This window comes from Ovis aries, chromosome 14 (assembly GCF_016772045.2).
Source record: "Ovis aries strain OAR_USU_Benz2616 breed Rambouillet chromosome 14, ARS-UI_Ramb_v3.0, whole genome shotgun sequence".
NCBI lineage: Eukaryota > Metazoa > Chordata > Mammalia > Artiodactyla > Bovidae > Ovis > Ovis aries.
Genome location: NC_056067.1, coordinates 17,617,393 through 17,635,644, shown reverse-complemented (window position 1 = coordinate 17,635,644; position 18,252 = coordinate 17,617,393). Strand labels below are relative to the sequence as shown.

The window sequence follows — 18,252 nt, the reverse complement described above, 5'->3', positions numbered from 1 at the left end:
AGGGCTGGCGCCTGTGTGTCCTGCTCCAGGTGCTCTCCAGCCCCATTCCTGCCCACACCCTGCTGGTCACAGGGCTGCCTCTAGCCCACCACAAAGCCTTTGGCTATTGCAGCCTCCTCCTTCCCAGTCTGCTCCGTGTCCGGTATCTAGCACCACTTCGTAAAGCCCCTACTGTGTGAGCACCCACTCTTATATTGTTTTCCTGGCAACACCCTGGACCTTTGCTGTGACCTTTGCTTTGGCAAAGAGGGAGCCCAGGCTTAGAAAGGTGGAGCCACATACCCAGGGGTGAGCAGCTGTGCGAGGCAGTGCAGGACTTGCAACCTGAGGGGGCTTGTTTACAAGGAGCCTGGTCAGGCTTCCTGTTCCTGTCCCTGGCTTGTGAGAGAGGAGGGAGCTGACGTTCATGTCCAGAGGCCTGGGCAGATGGGCCATTTGCAGAAAGGAACTAGACAAAGCCTGGGCACCTCCCCAGCAGAGGCATAGCCTCTGGGGCCTTGCCCCTGCCTGGGCACGCCTGGGGGCAGGGGCCCAGCTGTCTGCTCGCCCATCCCTCTCTCCCCCAGGACTCATGCGTGTGAGAGCAGACTCTGGGGGCTGCACAGGGGCTTGGGGGCTGGCAGGCTGGGACCCTCGGGAGTGTATCCATAGCAACCGGCTCTCTGAGGACTGGGTTCCCGTGGGGCCGAGGCTGCTGTCGGCTGGAGCGTGAAGCACTGAGGTTTCTGCCTCCCCCTCTATTTATGGGTAATAACAACATCGCCCCAGCTCTAGCCCCTTGTGGGCAGACCCTGGCCCTCATCGACTCACCAGACCGCCACAGTGCCTCATGCTGCTCAGGCTGGGGGGCTAGACTGGATGCTCACTTGCTACACCTTACTGCAGGGCAAACAGCTGGGTTCAGGGGCTTGTCCAGGTGACAGCTTTCTGTCACCCCGATCAAGACTGTCTGGGGTGGTCTGGGGCATGGAGCTAAGAAGGCAGCCCAGACAGTGGCTCTGGAGGGTGCCTGCACGGGGCTGAATCCCTGTGCCGCTGCTTCTCAGCGCTTGAAATTCTGCTTTCTCCATCCCTGAAGGGGAGATTGCAGAGTCATTGTGAGTATTCAGAGTAAACAGCGCCTGCACACAGTAGGTGCTCAGTAAGCATGGGCTGCAGTCATGATCAGGGAATTCAGCAGCAGTGGCTGTCTCTGCCTTCTCCTTCCTGCTCCTCTCCTGTCTCCACATCCCCAGGTGTGTTCTCTTTCTGGCCTGGGCCCCTCAGGTTGCTCGGGGCCACACTAGGGGAGGGAGCCCTGGCCAAGGTCCCAGGGCTCAGCTCCGGTTCTCCTGGGACCAGAGGCGCTTTGAATGCCAAGTTCTACCTTGCTGTGCTTATGTCTCCTGGTGGGAGCTGAGGCTCCAGAGGAAGATGGAGTCTTTGAGGGATAGAGAAAGGGAGACGGGCCGGGAGAAGGTGTTGAGGTGAGGACGGAGGGCCAGCTGGGGTTGCAACAGGAGGGAGAGTCCTGATCTGTTCTCTCCAGCCCAGACGACTGCACGGCCCCACCAGCTGCATGATGGACCCTGGGCATCCCTGACCTCATGTGCTTGGCCAGAAGGGCCATCTGTGGGGACAGCTGAGTATGCAGCGAGCCTTACTGGCTGTGGGTGCTGGTGAGCAATTTTGTGGACAGGTGTGTGTGTGCCTGTGAGTGTGAGTGTGTATACCTATGTATCTACATGTGTGTCTATGAGGGCTGGTGCACACCCTTGTGCCATGAGCTGCTTGTGCATCTGTGGGTGCATTTGGGAGTGGTGGGTGTGACTGTCAGGGTCCAGGGAGAGAACTGAAAGCCGGTGTGTCACTGGGGATGCTGTGTGAACTTGGGGTCCATGACAATGTTTCCACTTCTCCGAGGGTGTTGCACTTACGTGTCCGTGTTACAGGGAGTGAGTTGGTGTGTGTAACCTGTGGGTGTATCCTTGAAGGTCTTGTGTGTTGATGGTGAGTTGGAATGAGGTGTGTAGGATACTGGCAAGTATGTGTGTATGTCCTCACATGCGTGTCTATGCCTGTGCATACAGGTCGTGTGTGTGTGTGTGTGTGTGTGTGTGTGCAGGGGCCTGTGTGTTTGTGTGAATGCCCAGGCCCTTTGGTCAGCAGCTCCTGTGACCCCTCCCTTGGGCATCCCCTGGAGTCTGCTTCCCCACAAGGCAGGGTCCATTCCTTTTCCTGACACCAAGGGTTGGCCATATGGTTGGGGGACTTTTGGGGGGGTACACTCTTGTCCTGCTCAGGCTCCTGGTGACTTATCTTTCAAGCCCAGTGAACCCACTTCATGCACTTCCTTGAAGAGGAACAGCACTTTTGGACCAGCCGTGGCTGTGGCCTGCAGAAGCGTCCAGCCAGGAGGTGGGGGCACCATGTTCCCTGTCCAGCAGTCTCCTCTGGGCTTCTTTGGCGTGGAGCTTCCTGGGCTGTGCTTCATTCTTGCATTTACTTGTTCACTCACTCATTCATTCATTCAATCATTCATTAAGCATCAAAGACTCCTACACGGGCTGGACAGAGTGGTGGGGGACACATGTGTGAGGGGATGAATGATTCTGATGGTGGAGAAACTCGGGGTCCTTCTTTTCTGTGAGCACAGACCAGGAGTTGAGCCATGGCAGGGTGCGCCCCTCAGAAGTCCTCAGTCCCTGCTGTCTCTTCTGGCTTGAAATCTCCTCTGCCCATTGTGAGACTGACTCCCAAGTTCCGTCTCCTCCACCTCCAGACTCACCCATTCTTCCCGGGATGTGTCTGTGCTGAATGCCTACCTCTGGGACCAGCGCTATGGCTGCTCCGAGGACATGCTGAATGCCTAGTTCTCCGGAAACACCTAGGGCAAGGCCCTCTGGTCTCATCAGCGGGGGTCCTGGAGCCTGAGCAGGGACCCTGCCCAGAGCCTAAAGCTCCCAGCACCAGCTCTTCCACTTGGTTCTCCGTTCATCTGTTCAGCAGCCTCTCGGCAGTTGAGAGTCACGATGAAAGTTCAGTGCTTATTAGATGCTCACTGGGTGGGGCCCTGTGCAGGGTGGTGGGGGTCCAGGGTCCCTAGTTACTGAGGGATGGCTTCTCTTTATCCCTTCTGCCCTAATAGAGGGCTTGGCACATATTATTTTGCAACTTTGCCCATCTGCTCAAAAATTCTTCCCAAAGCGCTTGCTCTTTGCTGGGACCTCACAAGTGAACAGAACATATTCTGGCCCTTGGGTTCTCATGGTGCAGTGGGAAGTAGACAAATCAACTGGCCACAGCAAACTCTTTGGGGCCCAACTAGGTGATTTCAGCACGAACTCAGGGGCCTGGGCAGACCCTAAACTCACTCTGGGTTGGGAGGAGAGGGCTTCTCAGAAGAGGTGACATTTGAACAGAGACCTTGAGGATGGAGAGGGTATTCTGATGGAGGAAATAGCAAAGACAAAGTCCCAGAGGTGGGACCAGGCAAGTTCAGGTGGGGCTGAGACAACTGAGCCCCCTGGTGGTTCATCCCCTATTGCTGAGGGATGGGCCTCAGTGCTCAGCTGAAAAATCCAGTCTTGCCTTCTTTTCCAGAGGTCAAGGGAGGCCCCATTATTCCAGGACACAAAGTGGTCTTCGGAAAGCTTGGATACTGTGAATTCCTCTCCTTTCATAGAAACCCACAGTCACAGCCCTTCCCCCGCAGTTAGGAACAACACCACCTATGTCCACCAGTGGGCTGGTTTCACACTGCGAAGCTCCACTTTTTGGAACCGGTCTTCAAGAAGCTTTGAAACATTTTATGTTCTCCATTTTTCTGCCCCCTCCAGACAAAAGTACTTGGTCATAGCTTCCCGTGTGTGGAAGCCAGCTCTAGGATGATGCGGGGCCTTATGTGTCTAGGGAAGGTGAGGAATTCTTCAGTCACCCTTAAGTGTCAGAACTGATGGGAGCAGTCTCCCCTGCTTGTCCACTTGTTTCTTAGGGCAGGTACATACTTAGATGCAAAGAGAGATGGATGCATAGATGGATGGATGCATGGATGCGTGTGTGTGTGTTTGTGAGAGAGAATGTGTGTGTAGATGGATAAATGGGTAAATTGGATAGGTAGGTGAATGAGTGAGTGGATTGACAGATAGATGGATGGATGGATGGATAGATAAATGAATGGGTGTATGGGTATATGTATGTGTGTTTAAACGGGTGGATGGGTAGGCAGGTTAGGTAGATGGATGGATGGGTAGATGGACAGCTAGATGAGTGTATGGTGTGTGTAGATGGATCAGTGGGTAGACTGAGGGTAGGTTGATGGACAGGTGATGGGTGCACAGATGAACAGATCTCTGGATCTGTTGAGTGGATGCAGCAAGCATAGATGGGTGGAAGATGAGTAGGTGAATCTGATCATGCTTCAGGCAGATCAGCCTGCCTCAGCTTCAGTTCCATGGTTCTTCCTGTGTGCCCTCACTTTGGGATGGTTCAGTTTCCCCAGGGCCAGCAGAGAAGCAGCTTCCTTCAATGGAGCGTGTCCCCCCTTTCCCTCTGCGAGGCTGACTCACAGAGCTGGAGTCAGAGGCAGGTGGGAAGAGAGTGGCCTGGAGAGACCTGGGAGCAGGTCAGAGCCGTTCTAGGAAGTCTTGAGCCATGACCTCCAGGAACTTTTGCTTTCTGCCCTGTTCTGCATCCTGACTGTCTAACTCTTTTCCTTTTGGTTTCCATGCAGAAAAAGACATACCAGTGCATCAAGTGCCAGATGACCTTCGAGAATGAGAGAGAGATCCAGATCCACGTTGCCAACCACATGATTGGTAAGAGCACGCTTCCCCCTCCGCGGGCTGCGGCCACTCCTCGGGGCTGAACTGTGTGGGTCTGCCCATCATTTTGCTGGCTTTTAGCTAAAAGGACGGCGTCACTGCTGCTGCTGCTGAGACATTTCAAATGGGACTAGAAATGTCAGAGCTGGAGCACTGTCTCCATCCGGACCCTCTTTTCGCGGCTCCATTCACATTAGAGTCAAACTTTTGACAATCTCTCCCATTTCTCAGCACAAATTTCCCTCCATTTCTGAACCAAAGTGCTTTCCAGTTGTCAGGCACTCAGGGGCAATTGTGCTTCAATTTCGTATGTCATGACATGGAATAGATTTAACTGCTCACATTTCCCCACCAACCGTGGGCAGTTCCTCAGGCACATTGTCGAAACAGAATGCTTACAAAGTTATTTCGCTACTTTTTCTATTCGTCTTCAAGCAGTCTTGGACTTTGGAAAATTCAGCCTTTTTTAAAAGGGAGCATCCAAGGTCCCATTGTGTTCCCACTTGGCCCAAGGGATGGAGGGAAGCTTTGAGGTCTTCCTTGTCTTCTGTGGGTGGGTGTGGTCTCTCTGGCAGCTGGGAGGGCACAGCTTTAAGAGGGCATAGCAATTTCTGGTGCACAGGGCTGGCCCAGGGCTTGGGTTTGGCAGTAATGGCCTTGGGAGCTCCTGGAGTTTTGGTGCTCTGGGTCTTTGGTGGAAGTGTGATCACCTTCTCCAAGACCTCCACAGTCAGAGTGGTGAGAGGTCTGTCCTGGGTTGAGCGTCCTGACCCTTACTTCCTTTCCACTTTCCTGCCTCTGATATCTTTTCATTAAAGTTTTAACAACAGCCATGCCAACTGAGTACTTTTTTCCAAAACCCTTGATCCCATAGTTTAAAAAAAGTCCCCTTCACGCTGTGCACCTATAACTATCACAACATTGTTAATCTGCTATACCCCAGTACAAAAATGTTTTTGGTGTTTTAAAAAAAAAAATCCATTTAAATGTCCAGCTCAGGGGATCCTCACAGAGCACACCTGGGTAACCAACACCCAGGTAAAGAAACAGACGATTCCCCGTCTCAGAAAGCCCCCCGCTCGACCCTCTCCAGGTCCTTCCCCCAACAAAAGGGTGTCACCATCCTGTTGTCTAACAGCAGAGGTCACTTGGGGTGGATTTGCGTTTTATATAAATGAGATCACACAGTCTCTGCTCACTTGTGTCTGGTAACTTTTACTTGTTCATATTATTGACTGTGATTGGATCCTCTCACTAGTGGACGCTGTTCTGTTGTGTGAACACATCACCGTTTATCTGTTCTTGATACACATCCTCATGGGCATCTGGGTAGTTTCCCTTGTGGAGTTGCTTCCATAGTGTGCTGCTGTGAGCATTCTTGTGTGAGTCATTGGTGAACATGTACATGCAGTTTTAATGAGAATATTCTCGGACTCAGGCCGGGGAGTCATAGGATGTGAGTGGGTACCCTTTCAGTGGATACAGACAAATACATTTCCAAGTGGTCGTATGAAGTCCTGCTCTCACCCCAGCCTGTGAGAGCTGCATGTCTGTGCCATCATCTGCCTTGTACATACCAAGAACCACTGCGAAGGCCCTTCTGTAGTGGAGCTGTGCTCAAGGTGGCTACGGTGTCCAGGTCCCCGCCAGGCTCAGTGAGTCTGGATGCCTAGCATCCCAGTGACTGACTCGGGGCAGGTGTCCTGAAGGTGCTGACCCTAACCGGGTGCCTGGTGGGGCTCCCTCAATGATGAGGGGACCTGAGGAGCACAGGGGTGGCAGGTAGGGCCCTGGGAGTTTGGCCTGACAGGGAGACTAATGACTTTTTAATTTCTTCTGTTTGAATGTCCCCCCGCCCGGCTGAAGCAGAGGAAGGAAACTGCCCTGTCAGTCACAGGCTGCCGAGAGCGCTTTCACGGCGGTGTCGGGGAGGTGAAGATGAAGATATCTCAAAATGTTTGCTTTTGTAGCAGGTGTTAATGTGTGCTCCTGTTTGTAAGCATGAAGGGCGAGAGGCTGGCTAATTGGACCACAGTGGTTTCAAAGGTGTTTCTCCCTGCTCCTCTCTCCTTTCCACCTATCCTTTTCGCGCAGAGCCGGGAAGCTGCAGTGTCCTCAGGTGGAAGGCGAGGCCGGCGCCTCACTGGAGTCGGGGGAGATGTGAGGGGAGGGCTTGATTGGCACTCATGGGAGAGGGGGGCTTGATTGGCACCTGGGTCTTTGTGGGAGCAGGGGCCGGGGCTCTGGCGGAAGAAGTGGCTGGACAGGGCCCCTCCCCTGAGCCTGCGCAGTGCTGTGAACGGGCCTGTTCTCAGGCCACGTGGGGGATGCAGGCCTGGGAGCCGGCAGCAAGGGGCTATTGGTCTCAGCCCAAGCGTCCGGCCAAGACGTTTATGCAGCTGCGCAAAGTCTCACAGGCAGGGCCTTGGCGCATGGCCACGAGGGACGGGCTAGGGCCCCGCTGGCGCCACACCTCTGGTGCCAGGTGGTACCTCTTCTTACTCTGTCCCACCGTCCCCACCTGTCCGCCCTTCACTGCCCTCGTCACCTCCATCCATCAAGGAACAGTAAGCACCCACTGCACGTGGAGACCTGGGGTGGCCCCTGTGGACGACAGAGGGTGAAGGGGACTCAGGGCTGTGCCCTCAGAGACCTCCCAGTGTCCCGCCGAAGCCCTCACAGTCCACACCCTGCGGGGTGGAGGGATGTCACCTGGGTGAGGGCGCTCACAGCCGCCGTGTACTGAGCCCACCACAGGCCGGGTACTTTATGTAGCTGCTAGTTCTGCACCTCACAGAGGAGGGTTAATGGCTTTTCCAAGTTCTTCCAGCCAGGAAATAGCAGAGCCAGGGTCTCCATAAAAGCCAGGCTCTCTCCATTGTGCATGGCTCCCCTGCCAGGGCCTGTGGTGGGAGAGACACAGCCCTACCCTTAAGGGTTCTCTGCCCACGGGAGAGGCTGATGGGTGTCCAGGTAAGCACTGTGCAGTGGGGTTGATGCTCCCAGAACAGGGGCTGCTGGGTCCAAATAGGTCCATCAGGAAGGCCTGGGTTTTGAAGGATGAAGAGGAGTTTTCTCTGTGGTTTAGGGCCATCTCTGGCAGGGGCAGCAGCCTTGGCAGGGAAGGACAGTCACAGAGAGCAGAGCCCTCGGAAAGCTGATTGTAATGAGGAGGCAGGTCCTTGAAGGATGGGTGTTGTTAGGCTGAGAAGGTGGGGAGCAACATCTGGGGGAGGACCCTGGGTGAGTGGGGCTCAGAGACAGGAGTAGAGGAAGTGACTGGGGGACCGGGGACCCCGACCTGGCCAGGATGGAGGCATTGCATGTGGTAGCCTTGTGGGCAGTGAAGGTGGGGAGGTGGTGTGGGGCTGTGCCATGGAGGACCTTGAAAGCCAGATTAAGGGATTTGGATTTGGGGGCTCCAAATCTGGGGGCCCCTTGGCAGATGCTTTATTTGATTTCTGTTGAAAAACCCAGAGAGGTGTCAGACAGGGCCCACATTCCCACATGAGCTGGGCAGTACTGGGACTGTGTGTTCTCAGGCTCCATTGGGCCTCCCAGTCCCTATTGTGATTTGAGGAGATACTTTGCTCATCTGTGTCCCTGCCTGGTTCCTGTAGACACGTGAATGTGTGACCTTGGGCTTACCCACTAGGGAGCCACTGAGGGTTTTGGAGCGGAGTGTGGCCCAGAGCAGCTGGGTGCTTTATGGAGGCTCAGAGGGGGGAACCTGGAATGAGGCAGCGCAGTATGGACAATTACGTGGAAAGGCATCAGAACAAGGTTTAGTGAAATCCTTGAAGAAGCAAGCCACCAAACAGAAAACAACAGTAAAATTCAGCAGAAGAAAAGTAATAGACTCTGATGAAGATGACGAATATTGAATTTAAGATGTCCGGAGACTGGGACTTAATGGAATGATTCTAGCACAGGTAATACTTGGGAGAAGTTAAGATCTGATGGAGTGTTTACTTTGTTTATTATTGTCTCTATGCCTTAAAAAAAAATAAACTTGTTATGCAAAAACAGAGACCTGCCCGGTCTGGTCCAGGGGTCAGGGAATGAGGCAGGGAGAGAAGGCAGGCCATAGGACATCCATTTGGCCTGTGCTGTGGGCCTGTGGGCCCTGGTGGCTTGGGGAAGGTGGTGGGGGTGACAGTGGGAGGTGTGAATGGAAGAGAAGCAGGCCCAGGAGCCCCGGGTGGGGGCTGGCACGGCAGAGCTGGTAAAAACTGCCCAGTGTCCCTGTGGACAGCTTCCCCCTGCTAAATGACCCGAGCCCAGAGTGGCTGCCTGGAGCCAGCGGGGGTAAAAGCCCCCTTAGTGGCACCAAGGGGACTCGGCAGATAGACGTGATGCTGTTCAGCTCAGTGGCCTTCTCATCAACTCGGGGCATGGGGGTTCTGAGGCAGGCCTCCCCGGGGATCCGGACTGCAGGAGCCCTCCCCCGGGGGACGCTAAACTGGCCTTTTTATAGCGGGGGGCCGCATCGTGACTTTGCAGCCTCCAGACCCTGGGAGTTATGATGACCCAGGGACACGTCTCCTTGGAAACATTTTCCCAGCACCCCTTTCCTGGCGGCTGCTGGAGAGGGAGTGATTTGGAGCTGATAGAAAGGCGAGGGTCTTTTGAAACCTTTCAGCGGCAGGGTCTCCTTTGAAATCTCCCCTCCCTACAGAGAATGGAGCCCCCTTCTCCTGGCTTCCTCCAGCTTTTGAAATGGTTTTAGACGCCCCCTCCTCCAGTACATCAAAACCTCGGAGCAGTCCACTGCACTGATCTGCGGCCTCCTGGAGGGTCCGTCCCTCCCCACCTCCCCCTGCACCCGGCCCCCTGCCATCAGCGACCCCCTTCCCACCCTCACCCCACTCTCTGGAAGGATTACCTCCCCCCTGGAAAATGGCTCTGCAGGAGGCCCTGCTTGGGCTCCCTGGGGCCTGCTGAGGGGAGAGCTGAGGAGGGCTTGTGGGGGGCCTGGCCCAGAGACAGTCAGCCCCGTGGCCGGGGACAGATGAGTGTCTCCCCGTGTGTGTTGGACATGTGTGTGCAAGGACATGATGTGCACGGCCCCAGGAGGCCTGGGGCACGCGGGACCTCAGAGGCCCAGAGGCTGGTCCTCCTGCCCTCTCCTCGTCTGCTCGCAAACCTCTCTCTCAGCTCCTCTCGGGCCGATGGCTGGACGAGGGTCTGAGAACTTGTCCTTGAAATAGCCATCTTGCTATGACCCAGGTTGGCCCCAGGGGAGTGACTCAGCCTTTGGGCCCTGATGTCCTAACTCAGGGCTTCATGGGCCCCTGGGGGGAGCCCCGAGGAGGGGCCGGGCTGGGAAGGGACGGTCCTCGGGGAACCTTGTCAGGGACGTTTGCCCTCCATGTCCTTGAAAAGTGGCTGTGGACCCTCTGGCAGGCAGCCAGGCCAGAGCCGGCCCGTCCCGGTGGGGCATTAGTCATTCTGAAGACGTTATTTTCTTGGTCACGTCAGCCTCTTTCCCTGGGTGCCTCTTAAGGCCTGGGCTTTGCTATGAAGAAATGAGGCTGGGGTGGGGCGGCGGATAGCATTTGGAAAATCAGCCTCTCCCACCTCCTGCTCAGGCCTTCAAAACGCCCCCCCCATGCTGGGCGGTGGTCCTTGTCTGTCCTCCCTGACATAGCACCTGGAGGGGAGGGGTCTGCTCGGGATATGGGTGTGTGTGTGTGTGAGAGGGGGCGGGGGGAGAGAGGCTTTCTGCCTTCTAAGTCTTCAGAAGCATATCCCAGAAGACATCCTGAAAGCCACCTTGCAGACAGGGTACCCCCTCTTTCTGCGGCTGTTGCCTTGCGGAAGACCTGGCCTGCAGCGTTTTTCGAGAGGAAGGAAAGGCTGGTGTGGAAATCAGCATTTCACCCTCACACCAGGGACATACAAAAACTCTCAAATATAACTGAAGAGAAAAACACGTGAAAAGGAAAAGGAAAAAACGGTTCCTGTTGACTTTCTGTTGGGAACACATGGGGCTGAGTGGGGCTGTGCTAGCTGTTTTCTGGTGCTTTTCATTCGGGTAACACCAGACCCAAAACATCTGTCTAACCTTAATATGTGATAAAACTGTCTCCCTCTGCCCCCAGAGATCACGTTTCAAGTTCCGGGACTGTTCTGTCAGGATAACAAGCTTGTGCAAAGAGCCTATAATCCAGTTCTTTCCTCCCCTCCCCTCCCCTCCCCTGCATCTCCTCCCCTCCCCCTCCCCTCCCCCTCTTTCTCTTCCTTCTTCATCTCCCAAGTAGAGTACAATCACTTACCTCCTTAACAGCCCTTGTGGATGAGAGGGCTCAGTTTCCCTGATTTTGAATCTCATTGGTCAGTTTAAGGAGGCTGTTGATTAAGTACTTGGTCCATGAAGAATCCATCAGTTCTGAATTTTAAAATAGTGAGTTTTCTCATCTCAGGTGGCACAGTGGTAAAGTATCTGCCTGTAGTGTAGGAGGCACACAGATGCACGTTCAGTCCCTGGGTCGGGAAAATCCCCTGGAGTAAGAAATGGCAACCCACTCCAGTATTTTTGCCTGGAGAATCCTATGGGCAGAGGAACCTGTCGGGGTAAAGTCCATGGGGCCACAAACAGCTGGACACAGCTGAGTGAGTGCAAGCATCTCATTTTCATAGATTTTATCCTTTTTTAAGAAACCTGTAGGTGAGGCTTTCTCGGAATAGTAACCTCTGTTCAAGAAACATGATTGACATCCTCAGTGAGGAAACTCTAACCAAGTTAGGGAGGCGATAACTTAAAAGGACAAGGTAAAATCATGTCACAAAATCTAAGATATAGAAGCTCAAAGGACAGGTGCGGTTTCCAATCTGGGCATTCCAGGAAGGCTTCCAGGAGGAGGTGACACCTAATCAGGCTCTTTTAAGGCAGAAAATAAGGTGGGAGGGGCCTTCCAGGCAGAGAAAATAGCATAAGCCAGTTCAAAGAGAAGAGGCTCATGTAGTATGTCGATAATTCAGTATCTACTTCAGGTAGATTGTCTCGAGTTGTCTGTAGACAATTCAGTGTTGCTTCAGACTAACTTTTGAGGCAGGAGGTGGGTGAGGCATAGAAAAGACAGAGTACAGAGTAGGGGAGGTGAGCGAGGATGAGGATATTGGTTAGAAGGGTAGGGATTGGAGAAGCATGTAAGAGGCAAAACTGGCAGGATTTGGGAAATCAATGGAATTGGGAAGTGAAGCCCCAGCGGAAGATGACACCATGCCTGAAGAAGAGCTGCTGGCGAAGAAGATGCTCCCAGCAATGATCAGTGACATCTAATGCAGCTTGTCACGCACAGGCCCTGCTCTCAATATCTACAGGTGTTATCACACTTAACCCCACAATAGCTTATGAGAGAGGGGCACTGCTATTCTCCCCATTTTGTACATGCGGAATTGAGGGGACGTGTCCAATGTCAGTGACTAGCAAATGTGAGTTCTGAACTCAGGCAGTGTAATTTTCGAGCTTGGAATCCTCTTAACTCCTACAACTGGAGGCCCATCCCACTTGGTTAGCTTGAGTTTGTTGGCGATTGGGCCTTGTAGGAGATGCCTGTTGGCCGATCTGAGTGTTGGTGTCTGGTCGGCGGTAGGCCGCATGGGTGGGGAGCTCAGGAAGAAGGCCTGGGCTGGAGGAGGGGTTTGGAGGCCTCAGCACAGATGGTGGGGCAGCTGGGAGAAGTGAGGGGCATGAGGAACATGTGGTCATCCATGCCCAGACAGCAAAGTGCTTCTGGGAAGTAGCGTGAGAGGCCACAGAGAGGCCCAGAGAGGCAGGCTGAAGGGGGGTCTGCTGGACCGTCCTGAGCATGAGCAGCAACAGTGGAAACGGGGGCAGGAATAATTGGAAGGGAGGTGGGGAGACCCGTGCTGTAGACTTCACTTCCCAGGTTCCAGACTGGGAAGGGAGTGTGGGAAACAGGGGCCAAGGGGCCCCGGGGTCAGAGGAAGCTTCTGTATTTGGAAGAGGGAAAGATCAGAGTATGTTACTAGGCTGAGGAGAGAGCCAGTGGGGAGCAGAGGAAGGATGGAGAGGAGACAGCAATGGAGCCAAGCCTGGCGGGATGGGGCCCGGGGCCCTGGCACCATCTTGGTGGACCAGCCCACGGGCACAGCCTTCTTCTCTTGCTCTCCGTGCCATGGACTTGGCCGCCTGTGTTATTGAGTTGACTTTGTTGAATGCCCTTTATGGTCACTTGGCTGCTTGGGAGCAGCTGACACATGAGCAATTTGCCTTGCATCTGCTTCTGGCCGAGTCTCGCTGGAGTGAGGGCAGAAAATGAGGGCCCTGCAACCCCAGGGCTTGGCCTGCTCTGCCCTGGGCTCCCAGTAGGCGCCAGGACCTCACACTGGGCTCTGCATGGCTGGCCAGGCTCCTTGCCTTGTGAATCCCCGGGCTCCAGTGGGGATGAAGTGCGAGGCTTCCCCTTCTGGCTGCAAATCTCTGCCCTGAAGGAGTCAGGGTGTCCCGCACTGGCTGACACCCCTTCTGGCATGGTTTCCAGCTTGTCTCCCTGGGCAAACCAAGGTAGGGAGAAGGGAAGTGATTCTCCAGAGACATGCTGTGAGTTGTGCATCTGACTTGGAATAAGAATCCAAGGTTGCTGATGGAAGTGTTTTTAAACAGAGATGCTTTGTTAGGGAGTTACTGATTTTAGTTCATCCTGAAGATCTTTATGAACACCAATAGTTTGCTTAATCTGCTATAGATCTATTAATGAGAAGTAGCGTGTGCACATGTGTGTGTGCACTCACACACAGAATGTAGAGCTCTGCAGTGAATCACAGTGGTTAAGAGCACTCCCAGCTCATAGTTAAAGTTATTCCACCTTTGTATGCGTCAGCTCTGTGTCTATAAAATGCCCCCATCTTAACATACCTGTACTAACATAGCTGTTTAGGTAGATCTCTTTCAGTGACGATTCTGAGATCCAAATCACTCTGACTAAAGCATTCAGTTCAGTTCAGTCACTCAGTCGTGTCCAACTCTTTGCGACCCCATGAATCATAGCACGCCAGGCCTCCCTGTCCATCACCAACTCCCAGAGTTCACTCAAACTCATGTCCATCGAGTCGGTGATGCCATCCAGCCATCTCATCCTCTGTCATCCCCTTCTCCTCCTGCCCCCAATCCCTCCCAGCATCAGAGTCTTTTCCAATGAGTTAACTCTTTGCATGAGGTGGCCAAAGTACTGGAGTTTCAGCTTTAGCATCAGTCCTTCCAATGAACACTCACGACTGATCTCCTTTAGAATGGACTGGTTGGATCTCCTTGCAGTCCAAGGGACTCTCAAGAGTCTTCTCCAACACCACAGTTCAAAAGCATCAATTCTTCGGCGCTCAGCTTTCTTCACAGTCCAACTCTCACATCCATACATGATCACAGGAAAAACCATAGCCTTGACTAGATGGACCTTTGTTGGCAAAATAATGTCTCTGCTTTTGAATATGCTATCTAGGTTGGTCATAACTTTCCTTCCAAGGAGTAAGCGTCTTTTAATTTCCTGGCTGTAATCACCATCTGCAGTGATTTTGGAGCCCCCCAAAATAAAGTCTGACACTGTTTCCACTGTTTCCCTGTCTATTTGCCACGAAGTGATGGGACCAGATGCCATGATCTTCATTTTCTGAATGTTGAGCTTTAAGCCAACTTTTTCACTCTCCTCTTTCACTTTCATCAAGAGGCTTTTAGTTGCTCTTCACTTTCTGCCATAAGGGTGGTGTCATCTGCATGTCTGAGATTATTGATATTTCTCCCGGCAATCTTGATTCCAGCTTGTGCTTCTTCCAGCTCAGCGTTTCTCATGATGTACTCTGCATAGAAGTTAAATAAGCAGGGTGACAATATACAGCCTTGACATACTCCTTTTCCTATTTGGAACCAGTCTGTTGTTCCATGTCCAGTTCTAACTGTTGCTTCCCGACCTGGATATTAAAAAGAGAATTATTGGCTCATGTAACTGAGAAGTCTGGGGAGGCAGTGGGTTTCAGGCATGGTTGGATCCAGGAGTTCTAACAATGTCATCACTAGTCTAACTTTCTTTTACCTCTCAGCTCTGCTTCCCCTTTGTTGCCTTCATTCCCAAGTAGGCTCCCCTGGTGCCAGTGATAGCCAGCAGCTCCCCACTCAGCAGCCCCAGCAGAGAAGGTCATGTGCTTCTTCATCAAAAAAGGTTTCAGGACTGGGACTCAGTGCCTCAGATGCGTCCTGCAACTGCCCAGGAGACAGTCATTGTAGCCAGGGATTCAAGTGGGTTGACTAGACAGACTGGCACCACCCACCCTCCTTGGACGCTGGGGTGGGCGAGTATCTGTCTGTCTTCTGCCCACAATGGGAGGAGGGAGGGTGTTCTTAAAAATAGAAAAGGTGTCTATTTTCCACAAGGAGTGGGCAGCACTGACAGGAGAAAGTCACAAACCCCTACCTTTTGGGGGATGTTTGGAGGATTAAATGAGTTAAAATATATGACAAGCGCCCAGCACTTTTAAGTTCTCAGGAAGTGATAGCTATTAACATTAGTATTATCATTATTAGTCCCTGTGGCAGGGACTAATTAAAGATAATGCTGCTGCTGCTGGGGCCCTTGTTTGGCGAGGACAAACTGAGCCTCTCTGTGACCATGCTGAGCGTACCATCCCGGGTGCCAGCCCACGGCCGCTCAGAGGATGTTGCTGAGGTCCAGCGGAGGAAGACTGACCCTCTGCCTTTATCAAGCTCTGCGGGGTTCTGCCTGCAGAGTAGCTCCAGAAGCGGTAGCTTCAATCAGAATGGTTTATTCACTTAGTCGTTCGTTCATCCAGCACCTTTTTTCTTTCCTGAACACCTACTCTGTGCCAGGCCCTGTGCATAGATATGGCAGCAAGCCAAAGTCCCTGGAATCCCGGAGCCAGTGGGGATCAGCTGCTAAACAAGAAAGCAGATTAAAAATCCCAGCTATTTCAAACCATGATATGTTTTATGAAGAAAATGAAGGATGGTCATGGGGTGTCCAGGAGCTGTGTAAAACCATACTCTTGGCAATGGCCTGGCCAGGAGGTGATGGAGAGCGAGAACGTAGTTTTAGTTTTGATCAAACACATGACTGCTCACGGAGCTGGGCACTCGAGCCTGTTAGTTTGTGTGTCCTTCTCCTTAGGATGGAGAAGGCAATGGCAGCCCACTCCAGTACTCTTGCCTGGAGAATGCCATGGACAGAGGAGTCTGGTGGGCTGCAGTCCACGGGGTCGCAAAGAGTTGGACACGACTGAGCGACTTCACTTTCTCCTTAGGAAGGGGAAATCCTAGAAGCAGAGGTGGGGCTGCATTGAGAGAGCCGTCCCAGGTGCTGGGGAGGCAGGCAGCCTGGGGTTAACTGGGTGCTGCTCCTCGTGCCTAGAGGGCACCCTCCCCCCACCCCCTGCCCCGGCCATGCTATGCCAGGCTCCCTCCAACACTGGAAATGCTCGCATCCTCTCTTTGCCCTTCCTCTGGATTCTGTGTGGACCACCCACAGAGAATCTCGGTTCACCAGAGCTCCATAAAGCCAGCAGCTTGGGGACCCCCTGTGCTGGCTTCTGCCCCCCTCCCTCTTAAGGCACCGTCCAGTCCGGGGCCTCTTCGTGGCCCCCCAGCACCCCCTTTGCCTGCTCTCTGGCCCCTCTTCTCAAGTCTTCGTTACTTCTCCCTGGGCCCACCCTACTTCTTTCAGTCTGTAGCCCTTAGCTGGTTCCAGGTGCTGGTGTCCTGTTCTTCCCTCTTAGGTTTTACCGAATTAGCAAATAAACACACAGGATGGCTAGGTAAATCTGGGGCTTCTCAGGTAGCACTAGTGGTAAAGAACCTGCCTGCCAGTGCAGGAGACACAAGAGACAACGGTTCGATCCCTGGGTTAAGAATATTCCCCTGGAGGAGGGATGGCAACCCACTCCAGTATTCTTGCCTGGAGAATCTCATGGACAGAGGAGCTTTGGAGGCTACAGTCCCTAGGGTCACAAAGAGTCAGACATGACTGAAGTAACTTAGCATGCGCTCAGGTAAATTTAAATTCCAAATAGACAACAAGTAACTTTTCTAGTCTACGTGTGTCCCCAATATCACCTGGGTTATCCTCATACTAAAAGGTTATTTGTTTTGTGAAATTTAAATTTAACCCGCTATCCTGTATTGTACCTGGCAGCCCATCCCGTTTCCCCCTGCCTCTGAGCTTGGTGGTGACCCACCTCCTTCTTTTAAAGCTAATGGTCTCTTTTTCATCCTTATAAAATGTTTAACTAGCAAAATTAAGCTTTTAAGGTTGAGATAATTGTAAATTCACGTAGCGATTCAGTTTCCTCCAATGGTTCGTTTGTAAAATGAGAGGACGGTATTACAAGCAGGATATTGACAGCAGCACATTCAAGCTGCGGAACCGTCCCTGCACCACAAGAACCCTTTATGCTTTCCCTTTAAAGCCACGGCCACCTCCATCCTGCCTCTGCTCCTTCCTTAACCTCTAGAAATCACGAATCTGTTCTCCATTTCCATAATTCTGTCATTTCAAGAATGTTATATAAATGGAATCAGGCGTAAGTTTACATTGTCTTTGGGATGAATTCCAGGAGTACAGTTGCTGGGGCTATGTTTTACTTACGCCGTATGTTTTACTTTTAGAGAAACTGCCGCATGTTCCTGGAATAACTGTTCCATTTTATATTCCCACCAGCAAGTTTCTCCACATATTTGCCAGCATTTAGTTTGTCACTATTTTTTATTTTTATATCTTTTGTCTCTTTTCTGGTTGGATTGTTTGCATTTTCGTAGTTGAGTTTTAGAGTTCTTTATGTATTCTAAATACTAGTCCCTTGTCAGAGAGGTAAGGTTTGCAAAGGTTTCCTCTAGGTCTGTAGCTTGTCTTTTCATCCTCTTCACTGGATCTTTTGTGAAGTAAAAGCTTTAAATTTTGAAGAAGTCTACCTTGTCAGTTTTTCCTTTATGGCTCCAAGTCTTCGGTTCCCAGTTTGAGTTCTATGCGTGCATGCTAAGTCACTTTAGTCGTGTCCAACTCTTTGCAACCCTGTGGACCCTAGCTTGCCAGGCTCCTCTGTCCTTGGGATTCTCCAGGCAAGAATACTGGAGTGGACTGCCATGCCCTCCTCCAGGGGATCTTCCTGACCCAGGGACGGAACCCTCTTGTCTTACGTCTCCTGCAGTGGCAGGCGGGTTCTTCACCAGTAGAGCCAACTGCAAAGCCCCAAAGAGCTCTATGCCTAACCCTAAACCGCCAAGGTTTTTTCCTACTTTTTTCAAAATGTTTCATAGTTTTACATTTTGCATTTAGGTCCATGATCCATTTTGAGTTAATTTTTATATAAATTTGAATTGAGTACCACACACCTCCCCACATCCAGCTGCGCCTGGATCATCTTTTGAAAGGAGCTTCCTAGGTGGTGGTAGTGGTTAGAAAAGACTATAATTCTTTCATTGAAT

General features: G+C 52.4%; 1 protein-coding gene across 3 annotated transcripts in view; it reads left to right on the top strand.

Moving 5' to 3' along the window:
- Window positions 1–18,252, top strand: part of ZNF423 (zinc finger protein 423) — a 342,900-nt gene that overhangs the window by 202,945 nt on the left and 121,703 nt on the right. For all 3 annotated transcript variants that reach the window (XM_027977817.3, XM_042231583.2, XM_015100428.4), the window contains one exon: window positions 4,712–4,796. In XM_027977817.3, coding sequence (XP_027833618.2) covers window positions 4,712–4,796 — 85 coding nt within the window. The remainder of the gene's footprint in view (window positions 1–4,711; window positions 4,797–18,252) is intronic.